The 16667-nt window shown below is 43.9% G+C and overlaps 1 protein-coding gene across 1 annotated transcript in view; it reads right to left on the reverse strand.

Annotated features, from left to right (window-relative positions):
• ipo13b (importin 13b) overlaps positions 1–16667 on the reverse strand; it is a 225279-nt gene that overhangs the window by 177330 nt on the left and 31282 nt on the right. Inside the window, exon 2 of the mRNA XM_043700097.1 lies at positions 14176–14909. Within this exon, the coding sequence (XP_043556032.1) occupies positions 14176–14909 (734 nt within the window). The remainder of the gene's footprint in view (positions 1–14175; positions 14910–16667) is intronic.

Raw genomic sequence — 16667 nt, forward strand, 5'->3', positions numbered from 1 at the left:
CAAGCCAGGGAACTATAGACCAGTGAGCCTGACGTCGGTGGTGGGCAAGTTGTTGGAGGGAATCCTAAGGGACAGGATGTACATGTATTTGGAAAGGCAAGGACTGATTAGGGATAGTCAACATGGCTTTGTGCGTGGGAAATCAAGTCTCACAAACTTGATTGACTTTTTTGAAGAAGTAACAAAGAGGATTGATAAGAGCAGAGTGGTAGATATGATCTATATGGACTTCAATAAGATGTTCAACAAGGTTCCCTATGGGAAATTGATTAGCAAGGTTAGATCTCATGGAATACAGGGAGAACTAGCCATTTAGATCCAGAACTCGCTCAAAGGTAGAAGATAGAGGGTGGTGGTGGAGGGTAGTTTTTCAGACTGGAGGCCTGTGAGCAGTGGAGTGCCACAAAATTAGAGGCAGAACATAGAACATAGAAAAATACAGTGCAGTACAGGCCCTTTGGCCCTCGATATTGCGCCGATCCAAGCCCACCTAACCTACACTAGCCCACTATCCTCCATATGCCTATCCAATGCCCGTTTAAATGCCCATAAAGAGGGAGAGTCTACCACTGCTACTGGCAGGGCATTCCATGAACTCACGACTCGCTGAGTAAAGAATCCACCCCTAACATCTCTCCTATATCTATCACCACATAATTTAAAGCTATGCCCCCTCGTAATAGCTGACTCCATACGTGGAAAAAGGTTCTCATGGTCAACCCTATCTAAACCCCTAATCATCTTGTACACCTCTCTCAAGTCACCCCGAAACCTTCTTTTCTCCAATGAAAACAGGCCCAAGCGCCTCAGCCTTTCCTCATACGATCTTCCTACCATACCAGGCAACATCCTGGTAAACCTCTCCGGAACTCAATTCCTCTTCCAATAAAAGCCAGTACGCCATATGCCGCCTTCACCGCACTAATTACTTGGGTGGCAACTTTCAGAGATCTGTGTACATGGACACCAAGATCCCTCTGCTCATCCACACTACCAAGTATCCGACCATTAGCCCAGTAACCCATCTTTTTGTTACTCCTACCAAAGTGAATCACCTCACACTTACCTACATTGAACTCCATATGCCACCTTTCTGCCCAGCTCTGCAGCTTATCTATATATCGCTGTAACCTGACACATCCTTCCTCACTGTCAACAACTCCACCGACTTTCGTATCATCCGCAAACTTGCTCACCCAACCTTCTAGCCCCTCCTCCAGGTCATTTATAAAAATGACAAACAGCAATGGTCCCAAAACAGATTCTTGCGGAACACCGCTAGTAACTGCGGTGTAGTGGACAGCAAAGAGGGGTACCTCAAATTACAACAGAATCTTGACCAGATAGGCCAATGGCAGAGAAGTGGCAGATGGAGTTTAATTCAGATAAATGCGAGGTGCTGCATTTTGGGAAAGCAAATCTTAGCAGGACGTATACACTAAATGATAAAGTCCTAGGGAGTGTTGCTGAACAAAAGAGACCTTGCAGTGCAGGTTCATAGCTCCTTGAAAGTGGAGCCACAGGTAAATATGGTAGTGAAGGCGACGTTTGGTATGCTTTCTTTTATTGGTCAGAGTACTGAGTACAGGAGTTGGGAGGTCATGTTGCGGCTGTACAGGACATTGGTTAGGCCACTGTTAGAATATTGCATGCAATTTTGGTCTCCTTCTTATTGGAAAGATATTGTGAAACTTGAAAGGGTTCAGAAAAGATTTACAAGGATGTTGCCAGGGTTGGAAGATTTGAGCTATAGTGAGAGGCTGAACAGGCTCGGGCTGTTTTTCCTGGAGCATGGGCGGCTGAGGGGTGACCTTGTTGAGGTTTACAAAATTATGAGGGGCATGGATAGGGTAAATAGACAAAGTCTTTTCCCTGGGGTGGGGGAGTCCAGAACTAGAGGGCTTAAGTTTAGGGTGAGAGGGAAACCTACTGGGCAACTTTTTCACGCAGAGGGTGATACGTGTATGGAATGAGCTGCCAGAGGATGTGGTGGAGGCTGGTACAATTGCAACATTTAAGAGGCATTTGGATGGGTATATGAATAGGAAGGGTTTGGAGGGATATGGGCCGGGTGCCAGCAGGTGGGACTAGATTGGGTTGGGGTATCTGGTCAGCATAGACGGGTTGAACCGAAGGGTCTGTTTCCATGCTGTACATCTCTATGACTATGTTATTTTCACTTTAACCAGTTCCTTTGCCGCCATTGCTGGATTTGAAATTGTTCATCACCCTCATATGTCATAGTACATGAAACACCTGTATATGCTATGTATTCAGGAAACCGAGTTAGATAGCTCAAAAACAACACAGTTGATGACCATTACACAATTATGCCTGAAAGAAATCTCTCAAGTACACTGCACCCAACTTATAAAATGCATTTGAGAATCCACTTAAAAAAGACAACTATACAAAGTTAAAAAACAAGTGCTGATCAGGTAAAGCAAGCACTGAGGCAAATATTCTGACATCAGATCTTGCATCTTAAAAAGTTTCCCAATAAATATATATTTTCGTGCATAATAGAGATTTGAGATGGTTATATGATTAGCATATGGTTAGATGGAACAAGTTACTACATGAAGGAAAATTTTAACAAAAGTTAAGATTTGTCAAAGAAATTATGAGTTAGTCCAGTGAACATGTAGAATAAAAATCACAGGAATTATCAATTTGTTCACTAAAAATTCTAAATACAATATACGGTAAACATAAAAGCTCAAATGTTTATCTTCAAACAAATCACTGCCAACTCCTCTTTGTGTAGCTAGCTTAGCACATTGTATTCAAAGGCATGTGCAAACTGAGTTTAAGAACAATTCACCATTTGCTGTACAAAGGTTCCAAAATTCATTGGTTGACAGACAGATTTATTTTTTTAAATTTTGGACATTTAATGATCATAGTCACCTAATGTAGGCAGTCAACCATTTATAACCAATTTTCAGGCAATTTGAGTTTGAGGTTGTAAGTTTAGGAATGATGCATTACTTAGCTGGAAAGGAAATATGTAACCCATCACAGATGAAAACACAATCAATAAAGAGTTGTTCTGTAGAATGGAGAAGCAGAGGCAGTGGTCCCCTGTTTTTCTTTTTTGGGACAAACATGATATTTAGTAGTCTCTTCAGTGATAACAATCTTTGTTCTTCCCTCAAGCTAATGTCGGGGAACTCCTGGTCTATTTTTCAAGTTTCTCCTGGATCCTCTCCTTCTTTCCCACTGTTGATATATCCTGTTCTGGGGGCTGAATATATACTATGTCAACCATCATCTGTTTGAACCCTTTGTTTTAGCCAATGACCACTAGCAAGTATTCCTGATGCCAAAATGAACAGTTGTCCCCTTGCCTTGTCATATTCATTGTGATACACCACAAAAGCTTTAAATTTTCTTAAAATTCTAATATGTGCAAAAGATTTATTGATACAGATAGAAGTAATGTAATAAATTTAATAAAAAAGTGTCCAACTCTTGCTAAGGAATAACAAATTATTCACGACAGTTTCTTTATGTAAAGAAAGGGACTTCATGGAATAAATCACAGCAAATTTAAATAATCAAAGTATAAGCAGATATAAGAATTGACATAATTTCAGCATTTATAATTTTAAACTGTGTAACACACCCATCACTATATAACGATCCACTTCATAGTCAATTCTCACATTGAGAATTTCTTCCCCAATTGTGTTAAAATGCCCAAGGAAATATTCAACATTATAGTATGCTTCCACAGATGTCATAAAACAGCACCTTACTGTCAATTGATCAAATTGTGTAAAACATTGATGGTAACCCGATACTAGTATTTTCATTTTACAGCAGTCTATAATATTGCTCATTCTTCACTTTGTTTTGAGAACACATTGATGATTTTACTGAATGGTTGGTATCATCCTACAGAATTGTAAGAAAACTGAAGTTGGTTCTGAAATGTTTATTGAAAAAGAAGCTCTGTATTTAAAATCAAGACATAATTTTCTCCTCAGCTTGACCACAATTCCAAGTAAACTAAATACTATTTCAATATTTAAGTATTCACAAAAATTTGTAAAATACATTTCTTCTGTTGTAGCACATTAATCTAAACAGTCCACCTGCTGAAATTAAATAAAGCCAAAAAGAAAAAGTTATCACAATTAATTCCCAGGAATTTTTTAAAACTGACATTTTCCATGCATTTAATTCTTTCTGATCCGTGAATTTCAGGAAGCTAACTGAACTAAATGAACTGAGCTAACTGCTAATTATAAATTTTTCATCAATTTCAATAATATTATAAACAAATGTATACGCTTTCTTTCAGCATTATTGATCACAGAAGTAGTGCAATAGACACAACTAAAAGGTGTATGTTTTTCAAATAGCTTTAAGTATTAAATTCAGAGTACCCTCCTATAACTCTAACATGATGCTTAGTTGTGAAGGGGCGGATAATGAAAACACAGCTTTGCTTTTTTTAAAAATCCACCTTCAATCAGACTCCAATTCCCAGGGAGTGTGCTACAGGTCAAAAGGAAAAAAAACTCATCTCTACAAATCAATCTTAACCACTTTTTTAATAAGCACAGGTGGATACCAAAGCAGCTACACAATAGTTTCAAAACTAATGCTAAGGGGGACATGTGAAAAGAAACAAAATGTAAAATATTGTATGCAATTAGCTGTTTTCTTTTCCTCAGATGGAGTTAGTCAATTGTGACCCCTCTATTTTCTTCAAGGCCTCTTCTGTTTCCTTCAGCCCAGTTTTACACAGTCTTGCACATATTTTTCTTCCTCAAAAGATCTCTCCACAACATCAGCAAAGCTAATATGACCAAACCTCTACAAGACACCAATGCCAACTGCTCATAGGTCTGTGAAGGACACATAAAACATTGATAATTATTTGGAGACAATTAAAGTTGTTTCGTCTTCATTTTAAATTACAGGTATCCAAATCAAAAAAGAAAATTTATACATAAATTACTTCACTGGAGAGAACTTAAATATGTCCACGCATTGCACATTTTTCACAAAGACAACCAATCCATGCTCCAAATCTGTGGAAAAGCCCTGATTAGGCGGAGTTGAGACACCTAGTTTGAATTTAAACAGTTAACTAAGGAAAACGCTAGCTCCAGAATTTCTTGGCGTCATGAGGATCAGTTCTCGGCCTTTTGGCTCGAATATGTGCAGTTCCTGAGGACCAGGAGGAAGAGATTCTGCTTGAGTGCTGCAGGTTGGACGCAGCGGACGTGTGCTGGCAGAGGAGATACCACGGGGGGTCATGTTGCAAGTCATCGGAGCTGCTGGAGATCATCGCTGGATCGTGATAGGAAGTTGGAGGATTGTATGGTTGTGCTGACCTGCTCTTGGTGGATCTTTATGCTGGCTTTGGCCGAACGCCAATTCAGGTACCAGCCAACCTCAGAGCTATGGCCTCAGCAGCCGCTCGCAGCCCTGGCCAGGGCATTCGCAACACAGTCAGGGTAACTGTGAAGAAGATGGAGGAGCACACACCGGTCAATCGGACGGTGTTTGTCAAAAAGATTTTGCTGGAGTGCTGCGGGTTCAAAGCAGCGGTCGTGTACTGCCTGCAGGATTTCCCTGCGGCAGGCTATTTCGACGTGACCCTCAGGAGCATGAAGAATTGCGAGCAGCTCCTGAAGGTCTTCAAGGAGAAGGAAGGGGAACCCCTGTTCTCCATCTTGTCGGTGGTCCCGTTGTGTGTGCTTCCTGTGCAGAGGAGTTGGGTTGTTACAATCCATATGTCCTGACCTTCCTGAGAAGATACGTCCAGGTCGAGAGAGAAAGCATTGATGTGGTCGATCCTTTCGGGATCTGGACCAGCAAACGACAGGTCAGGGTAACCCTGAGGGTCGATGCCAGTGGGAACATCCTCCACCCACCCTCCAGCTTTGCAATCGGAGGGAGCAGAGGTTACCTGACATTCGCAGGGCAGCCGAACCTGCGGGAGGTCAGGCCACATGGCGGCTGATTGTAAGGTGACTGTCTGTCGAAACTGCAAGCAGGAAGGCCACCTGACCAAGGAATGTAAAGAGGCCAAGAACTGTAATCTGTGCGGAGAGGCGGGCCACATGTACAAGGCTTGCCCAAGACGAGGGGCCGCCACCTTTGCACAGATGGCCGGAGGTGGCAACACGAGCCGTGGACCGCCTAAGACCAGCAAGGTACCACAAAACAGCACAGGAACGGGGTCTGGGGGCACCCAGAAGGAACGGCAGGCTGTAGCGGAGCAGACAGCAGGGAGGTGCAGCAGCCAATCCAAGCTCCTTCAAGACAGACGGAGGAAATGGAAGAGGAGGGAACAAAGGAGACAGAGGATTGGATTACTGTCAAAAGCAGGAAGAAGAGGAAACCTCGCCAGGCCCCCAAAGCCACCCAGCAAAGGGGGAAGCAACACCTACACGACGAGGATACAGGCAGCTCTTCCAACGGTGAGGACGGGTGCAAGGAGGGTCTTCACCAGAGGAAGAGACAGGGCGCCATGCCCAGACAGGAGGGCAGCACCGCCCAAACAGAGGGGATGGGTAAAGACCTCCCCCCACTGGGTGGGAACCAAGAGGTACCCACTGGCCTACAGCTCCAGGTAACTGGGAGCAGCAGTCCTGTGACAGCCCTGCTATCAGATGGAGAACTGGACTGTGCAGACCCTGGGGTCGACCCAAAGACACCAGAGCGTGGAAATGGCACCCGCATGGAGCCAGACAGATACCTCAGCCCTGGGAGGGTCCAGCAGTTTGCCGTCACCACGGGGATGCACACAGCTACCCCAGAGAGGCAAGACCAGCAGCAAATGGACACTGATAACCTTGTAAACTGTTAAAACGGGGATAAGAATTGCCAGCATCAATGTGCGTAGCATCAAATTGGCTACGCAATGTGTTTCTACGATGCCTTCCTGGCCAACGGTAAAGCCGAGATGCTGTTTCTGCAGGAGTGTGGGATAACGCACCCCAGCAGCTGCAAGAAATGGTCGAGCTTGTGGGCCCATGGGCCGTCAGTTTGGTTGGGGGGGCAACGAAGGCCGCGCCTCCGGCCTGGGTACCTGTTGCAAGGAGGCAACTTCACCATCTCCGAGACAGTAAACTGGACGCCATGTCCAGAGCCCTGATGGACACAGTAAAAGATGCCAAGCTGCACGACGTCTTCAGCACCCCTGCAGACGGAGCGCAGCGTAGATACACCTGATCACAGGCAGACGGGTCTATCCGCTCAAGGATAGATTACCTGTTTGTGTCCAGAACACACTCAGTCAGATCCACAGACATCAAGCTGTTGTTCTTCTCTGACCACTGCCTCCTGCTGGCCGACAGACACCTACAGGACGAGCAGTGGGCTGGTAAGGGAACGTGGAAGCTGAACACAAAGCTGTTGACCCCAGGAAACATTGAGGAACTCAAGAGGGACTATGCAGGTTGGAGAACAGTGAAGCCCCTCCGAGTCCCCAGCAGACTGGTGGGAAACAGTAAAAGGGGACATCAAGAGGTTCTTCATCCTCAAAGGTGTTCAGGAAGCGAGAGGGGGGGGGGGGGGGGAGCAAAACTGTCCCAGCTCCAGGAAAGTATGCAGAACCTGATCCTGCAGCAGACGATGGGGGTCGATGTCATGGAGGACCTCCAGGAGATGAAGGGCCAGCAAGCTTCACTCTTTGCCTCGGAGGCCTCCAAGATAATCTTCCAGTCCAGGGTCCGCTTGGTGGAGCGGGACGAGACGTGCTCACGTTTCTTCTTCCAGAAGGTGCACAAAGAGAGCTCCATGCTCAGCAGCCTGAAGGAAGAAGTTGACTCGATAACGTCATCTCAGGCTGACGTCATGACGATCAGCAAATCCTGCTATGCCAGTCTGTATGACACGAAGCCAACCAACAGCTTGGCATCCCAGTCGTTCCTGTCCTCTATCACGGAGGTCTTAGACAACAGAACATGAGAGAGGCTGGACCAGCCGCTATCTCTGGACACGCTGACCAAGGCCCTAGAGTCCTTCGAAAAGAATAAAACTCCTGGAAGCAACGGCTTACCAGTCAAGCTCTATGGGACTTGATTGGCCAGGACCTGCTGGAGGTATATGTCAGTATGCTTCGGACAGGTACCATGAATGAATCCATGAGGAAAGGCATCATCATCCTCATCTACAAGCGGAAGGGGGAGAGGGAGGAACTCAGAAATTGGAGACCAATCTCACTATTGAATGCAAAATTCTGTCAAAAGGTAATCGCCAACCGGGTCAGGTCTGCTCTGGGGTCAGTGATCCACCCTGACCAAACCTGTGCTGTACCGGGCAGGAAGCTCGCTGAGAGTCTTGCACTCCTCAGGGATACGATTGCCTACGTGCAGGACAGAGGGTGGGATACCTGCCTGATCAGCCTGGACCAGGAGAAAGCCTTTGACAGGATATCACTCGTGTATATGAGAGATGTTCTCTCCAAAATGGGCTTTGGGGAGGGAATCTGCAATTGGATCAGACTGCTCTACTCCAACATTGTCAGTGCAGTCTCAATCAATGGGTGGGAATCAGATAGCTTCCCAGTCAGATCGGGAGTCTGGCAGGGCTGCCCTCTCTCTCCTGCCTTTTGTGTGCTGCATACAGCCATTTACCAAGTCCATCAGGAAGGATGTGAGCCTGAGAGGGGTGACTATTCCTGGCAGCGGGGGCCTGCAGGTCAAGGACTCCCTGTACATGGAGGACGTCGCGTTTTCTGCTCGGAGCCACTGTCCGTGCACAGACTGATGTGCGTATGTGACCAGTTCGAACGGGCCTCGGGGGCCAAGGTAAACCGAGGCAAGAGCAAGGCTATGCTCTTCGGGAACCGGGCCGACCAATCCTCGATCCCCTTCACCATCAGGACCGACCACCTGAAGGTGCTGGGTATTTGGTTCGGGGGGGGGGGGGGGGGGGGGGGGGGCATGTGCCAAGTCTTGGGAGGAGCGTATCAGCAAAGTGAGGCAGAAACTAGGTAGATGGAAGCTACGGTCGCTCTCCATCGCGGGAAAAAAACCTGATCATGTGTGAGGCACTCTCAGTATTGTTATACGTGGCACAGATCTGGCCTATCCTCAGAACCTGTGCTGCCGCAGTCACCCGGGCCATTTTCCACTTCATGTGGAGATCAAAGATGGACCGGGTCCGAAGGGACTCGATGTATGAAGAGCTGGGCAACTGGGGAAAACATACACCCAATGCCACCCTCACCCTGATGGCCACCTTTATGTGTGGCTGCATCAAGCTGTGCGTGGATCACCGGTATGCAAACACCAAGTGTCACTAAGTACTGAGGTTCTACCTGTCCCCGGTGTTGCGAAGAACGGGCCTGGCCTCGCTGCCGTGGAACGCTCCGAGTAGTTGGACCGTTCCGTATCACCTGTCCTTCATGGAGAAGTTTATGAAGAAAAACATCTTTGACCACAAGTCCATCAGGAAGTGGTCAGCACGTAGTGTCCTTGAGACCCTTCAGGAAAAGCAGAGGGCGGATCCTATCGAGCGGTTCCCTGAGCAGACTGTCAAAGTCATCTGGCAGAATGCCTCATCGCCATAACTTTCCAACAAGCACCAAGACATGGTTTGGCTGGTGGTGAGAAGGGCTCTGCCTGTCAGATCTTTTATGTACGCCCGGACTCTCAGCCACACCGCCGCTGCCCTCGAAGCGGCTGTGGGGGGGGAAAACGAGACTGTCACACACCTCCTTTTGGAATGTGTTGAAAATGTGTTGCTGGAAAAGCGCAGCAGGTCAGGCAGCATCCACGGAACAGGAGAATCGACGTTTCGGGCATAAGCCCTTCTTCAGGAAGGGCTTATGCCCGAAACGTCGATTCTCCTGTTCCCTGGATGCTGCCTGACCTGCTGCGCTTTTCCAGCAACACATTTTCAGCTCTGATCTCCAGCAACTGCAGACCTCACTTTCTCCTTTTAGAATGTGCCTATGCAGAAGACATCTGGAGAGGAACGCAGTGGTGTTTGTCAAAGTTCGTCCTGAGTAGCGCCGTGACGCATGCTCCACGGTCTGTTCCCCGGGACGCACACCGAGACGATCATCAACTGTGCCTGGAGGATCATCAACTCGGGTGACTGCGGCAGCACAGGTTCTGAGGATAGGCCAGATCTGTGGGCAGTCCGAAACCTGTTGATCTTCCAGCTGAAGGAGTTGACCCCGACTGAGTGTTGCAGACTGGCACATTCCAAGGTCCAGGACTACATGTTGAGGGATTCGCTGAAGCTTGGGGCAGCTGCCGCCAAGGCGCGGTGGAGAAAGACCACCGTATAACGTCTGCCTGCATAAGCACAGGGGTCCAACGCAGTAAGGGGACTCTGCTGACCCCCCTGCTAAATATGTGGATAGTAATCGTACAGACCTGTATATATGAATGATTACTCTGTCTCTGTATGCCCAGAAATGGAATGTTTACGTATGTATGGCATGACCAATTGTACAGATCAAAATATTTTATGAATAAGGTATATTTTTGAAATAAAAAAAAAGCTTGCTTTGTTTCCACGGATACTGCCTGACCCGCAGTGACCTTGAGCAATTTTTGTTTTCAGTTAACAGAGGGCCCTTGTGACACAGTGTAGTGTCCCTATCTCTACAGTACAAGGCAAAGATTCATATCCCACCTACTTCCGTGGCATGCAATAAGAACTCTGAACAGGTTGACTGGAAGACAGTTAGCAGTTTCCGCTGCATCTCCATCCAACAAGTCATCACCTTCTTCTCATGCTACATAAATTGTTACTTCCTTTCTAAAGTTGGTTTTCTTACATTTCAGTCAATAAGTAAAAGATTTTCATGTTAAATAGTAAATAAAAACATTTATTCTTAACTACCAAGATGATTGCCTCAGTATGCTTTCCATTTTTAAAACGTTTGAGTTAACCAATCCTTACGTAAATGACGGATAATGCAACAAAATCTTATTTATTTTGCTCATTTTTTTAGTATTCATACAATAGAATAGAATCTGTACAGTATATAAACAGACCATTTGGCCCAACAAGTCCACACTGACCCTCCAAAGAATAACCCACCCAGACCCAAACCCCAACCTTATTACTCTACATTTCCCCTGACTAATGCACCTAATCTACACATTCCAGAACACTATGAGCAATTTACCATGGCCAATCCACCTAACCTGCACATCTTTGGACCAAGGGAGGAAACCGGAGCACCCAGATGAAATCCACACTGTAAATGTTAAAAAGATTAACTTGTACTAACATTACATGAATGTCCAGAGAGATAAAGGGCTAAACTATACTGTCTTGGGTGGGGGAAACATTAATCTAGGAAGGCCGATGATTCCCACTCCATTTAGTCATTTGTTACTACTCCCTACTATTATCAAATTAAACTATCATTCTGTCTCTTCCATTCAGAAAGGTTTTCATAGCCACCCCCTGAAGCTAAGTATGTCACATCTGCATTGTCTTGGGTAATTACTGAGTCAGCAAACATCTGCATAACAATAACCCAGGATTAGGGCATTTACACTATCTCAAGATGACCTCATCCTACCATTGTACCTTGGCTAACATGTGACTGAGGGAGTAGCTGGGGGGTTGTCTTGAGTGGTATGTGACTGAGCAGGAGTGGCCAGAGAAGCATTATGTAGAGATGTAAATGAGGCCTGCATCACTCACAATCCAACTTGGGCACATCTAGCTGTATCCAACTTGAGAAGCACTTGAGAGCCTTCTAGAGAAGCAGTTAGCAGCAGTTGCTGTAGAAGAGGAAACACTGCACCAGATTCTTGTGCCAAGACATTTTGGGCTTTTGCCCGAAACGTCGATTTTCCTGCTCCTCGGATGCTTGCCTGACCTGCTGTTCTTTTCCAGCACCACTTTGATCTAAACTCTGGTTTCCAGCATCTGCAGTCCTCACTTTTGCCTGGCTGTGAACACTACCAACTGACCTGTATAAAGGGCACATGTTTTCTTTGTTCAGGGTCTCCTTTGACTAGACTTTATAAGTCTGCGAGGAGGGTCAAAAAGGGGTAAACTACCTTGTACAAGCTTTAATAAACTTTAACTGTTTGCAGAGGTTGGTGCATGCAAATTGCATCGCGTGTGTGAAACGTCAAAAACTTAAAGCAGACACAAGGAGAACGTGCAAACTCCATACAGACAGTTGTCCAAAGGTCAGAATCGAACCTGGGTCCTTGGCATTGTGAGGCAGCAGTGCTAACCACAGCCTTGCTGTGATAACCAAAATTACTTCTGACTAGAGAGTTAGCTTTTTACACAAGGCATTCCACTCTTTCATCTGAGAAAGATAGTTGAACTACTAAAATCTGGAAAGCACAGTTCTTTAAAATAAATATCAAATCATGTAAAGTCAAACAGCTGTACATTCTTGACCCGATTGTGCATTTCTACATAGTTCAGAAAACTGACATCTCGATCTAATCGCCAGACTTTTTTTCCCCTTTGAAGATGCATTTAAATATTCAAAGCCTCCAAACTTGATATTTTGAATTAATACACTTAATACTTAAACTTCATCATTGTAAATGCATGTGAATGACCAAATTCATGCATGTTTTGACTAACTGGTATTTTAAAACATCAACAAAGGGAACATCAACAAGATCTAAGCTTACAGCCATTCTGCTGCCCTGGCCACACCTCAGTTTCAACATCACTGTTCAAAGAAGCAATTCAGTCAGTTAGCCCATGAACTCAATTTCTTAATTCCCTCAATTTATTTTTAAATTAGCTAAAAAAAAAATCCCATTTTCCAAGGTATTGAAAGAAGAAATAGGAGTAGCCAATACACCATTTCCCTCCAATCTACTCCACTGTTTAGTAAGATTGTGGCTGACCCTTGCTCTGAACTCTACTGTCCAGCCTATCGCCATATTCCTCCAAAATAAAAACAAAGAACTGACAAAGCTGGATATTTGAAACAAAAACAGAAATTGCTACAGAAACTCAGCAGGAAGCATCTGTGGACAAAAAAGCAGTTAATATTTCAGGTCCAGAGACTCTACTTCAGAACCTCTCTGTTCTGGTCCTTCTACCTGAAAGGAGAATGGGCCCGAAATGCTAACTGTTTTCTCTCCACAGATGCTGCTAGACCTGCTGGGTATCTCACAATGATGCTGGAAATGTGTTGCTGGAAAAGCGCAGCAGGTCAGGCAGCATCCACGGAACAGGAGAATCGACGTTTCGGGCATAAGCCCTTCTTCCTGAAGAAGGGCTTATGCCCGAAACGTCGATTCTCCTGTTCCCTGGATGCTGCCTGACCTGCTGCGCTTTTCCAGCAACACATTTCCAGCTCTGATCTCCAGCATCTGCAGACCTCACTTTCTCCTCAGTTCACAATGATACCTACTGTCGTAGGAAAGTTTATTTATATGGGCATTTATAATTGTAATCTAGGATTACCTGTACCACAATCTTTACAAAGTACTACATATTGCACACAGGCGCACACACTTTCCCAATCAATAGTGTACAGGGGTACTACTCTTTTAAACAGATAGCTGTAGCAAATTTTGGCATGAATGCTTTGTTATAACTAAATTGTTAATAACGGTGACAGGTCATCCAGCATATCACCTGCCTCAGGAAGCCACATGGCCACGACTTGGGTATTGCATAAAAAGTTAATAAATGAGTAAATCCCAGATCACTACTCTAGCAAAATATGGACAATGCAAATAAAACCAAAATAACAATGCTGGAAATATGAAATAAAACAAGAAAATACTGGAGAAACGCAACAAGTCTGACAGCATCTGTGGGGGAAGAGATACTGGACTTGAAACATTAACTTGGTTTCTCTCTCCATAGATGCTGCCAGATCTGCTGAATCCTTCTGGTATTTTCTGTTTTTATTTCAGACAGTGTATGAACTTAGGTCAACAAAATCACATAGTAAATTCCAACAGCTACATATCATGCATGCAATTAGCCTTGCAAATTTGTCATTTCTACAGCAAAAAAAAATTTCAAATATTGGACCTTAATCAAAAAAAAGGAAAAAACATGAGAAGCATTAACTTCATGAAGAGTCAGCATCTTTGAATAGAACGAGTTGTCACATTAGATTAGATCATTCAGAGTCCTGATAAAGCATTGCATCTGAAATATTAACATACCTGTTCACACCACACATGCAAACAAATTCATAATAAATGCTAAATGGACTTGAAGTTATGGCTCCCTTACCTTTGAGCATCTGGCTGGGAGATAGCATTGACAAGAGCTTCAACTGCTGTGTCGAAGAGCTCAGCATTATGTAGAGATGTAAATGAGGCCTGCATCAAACACTCACAATCCAACAAGGGCACATCTAGCTGTACCCAACTTGAGAAGCACTTGAGAGCCTTCTGGCTGATGAACACCGGAGAATCAGTTTGCAGCAGTTGCTGTAGAAGAGGAAACACTGCACCAGATTCTTGTGCCAAGGCATTTCGCACCTCACCTTTCCGGTACTGAGGCAGACGACTTGTTTGAAACTCTTCCGGGAGGACAGTTAGTAGTTCCAGTAAGGCCATACATCTAGCTTTGCCGTCCACATCTGAACTTTCAGTCTGAAACATCTTCACCATGTCACCTACCGCATTTGGCCATCTCTCTGGCATCATATTGAGAGCCAGTGATGCTAACGCCACACAAAGTCTGGTGAGCACTATCTTGGAACCAGATGCAAAACATGCAATCTGATTGAAAAGCTGGGATTTCAGAGTCTCATACTGATCTGACGGGATATCGCTCCAGTAGCGGGAGATTTTGATGTGAAGGGCACTGGCTCCAAAATACTGGATCTCAGGTACTTTATTAGGACTGAGCAATGCCCAGCTAAATTGCCATGCTTGAGGAGAGACTTGTGCCTGCATCAGCCATTTCTGTGCTAGGTTCTTGTTGTCAATATTTGGATCATAGTACAACTGATGCAATGCCTGCAAGATACAAAAGAAGAAATATGAAAAATAATATTTCCCTATTAAACAGGGCACAAACAGAAAGAAGGAATAGAAATGAAAACACCCTGTGCTTAATGCATCTGCAATTTACTAGTAAACTTAGTATACAGCACAGGAGGCATTCAGCCCATCATATCCACACCAAAAGATCTGACTGCATTAATCCCATTTTCAAACTCTTGACAGCCATGGAGAGCTACAAGAACAAAATAAATTCCCAACTAAACTCAACTTGGAGTATGTATCATTGCAAATCTAAGTAAAATTATCAAGTATTATATTAATTTTACTTTCCTACTGAAGTACAAGTAATCTGTTTCTTTCAGGTTTTTTTAAATCTACTCACTAAGCTCAAGAAAATGAGGACTGCAGATGCTGGAGATCAGAGTCGAGTGTGTGGTGCTGGAGCCCTTCCTGGAGTTGGGCTTCTGTCCAAAATGTCGATTTCCTGCTCCTCGGATGCTGCCTGACCTGTGCTTTTCCAGCGCTACACTCTTGTCACCAAACTCAAAGGAAAAAGGAATACAATTCTAGGAGTCAGTAAACTCTATTTTATTGGTCCATGTATCAAAAAGATATATTTAGGAAACGTATGTAAAATTTTCAATTCTGAAAATCAAGACGTTTGTGTGACATTGACTAGATATCCTCAAATTTTTCACTTTGCCTGATGCAACATTAAAATGTATTGAACGCAAGCCTTCCCAAAAATAAATTTGCACAAGTATCTGAAACCATCTTCAAAGATGCAATATTTTCTAGGAAAAAAATTGTAGAGGCATTCTATTTATTTATCCTAAAGCAAACAAAAAAAAATGTGGACAATTACATAGGAATTTGGTTTTAGATTCACCACAAAAGGAGGAAAGTGAAAAGATTCCATTTTAACAGGATTGATATTGTTAAAGTAGAATAGATTGTCAGATGGATAAAAAGTTTGGATGAGAATTGGTGTATATTAAATACATAGTTAAAAATATACACTACTATACAAGAATAAAAATAATTGACACGGGGGACAAAGGGGCTAATAAAACACAGAAGGACAAAAAATATTCCTTAATTATAGACCTTCAGGTCCAGTGAGTGGACAACATTGAACAAAAGGGTTTATTTTATATCTGCCTGTGCAATAAGATTAGGATTGAAAACATTATTAAAAAAGGTGTTATTAGAAACATATCTAGAATGTCAAGATAGTAACAAGGCCTCAGATAGAAAAAGAGAAATAGAAATAGAAATAGAAAAACAGAAAAGCAGCTGCAGGCAACCAGTATTAATCAATTTCTTGTCAACAGCATTCATAGCAGTCTTTAATTTGTTCCCAGAAATTAGGTTCTATTCTGAAGGAATTGAGCAATTCTAAAGACAAGCAGTAATTATTAGTAAGGTGGCAACTGGGACATTGAACGTACTGAAAGAGAGAAGACCACAAAACACATACAGATATAGTTATGAAAACTTGCAATAAAATCAGTCATATTCTGATTAAAAACTGCCACAAATTATTGGAGTCAGGAGTTATATCAGGGGTGAGACAGAAAGGAACATTACCTAAAAGAAAACAGCAAAAGAATCCTGGAAATTATAAGCCATTGAACTGTACGTATGCATGATACCATCAAACACCTGAAGTAGCATGAGGTTACAGGCACGTCAGAATAGTCTTCAGAACTGTAAGTAGAAGGAAGGAATTAGGAAATTTATGTTGAATATTTCAATTAGAATTGTCTG

The sequence above is a fragment of the Chiloscyllium plagiosum genome, chromosome 11, assembly GCF_004010195.1.
Source record: "Chiloscyllium plagiosum isolate BGI_BamShark_2017 chromosome 11, ASM401019v2, whole genome shotgun sequence".
In the NCBI taxonomy this organism is placed as follows: domain Eukaryota; kingdom Metazoa; phylum Chordata; class Chondrichthyes; order Orectolobiformes; family Hemiscylliidae; genus Chiloscyllium; species Chiloscyllium plagiosum.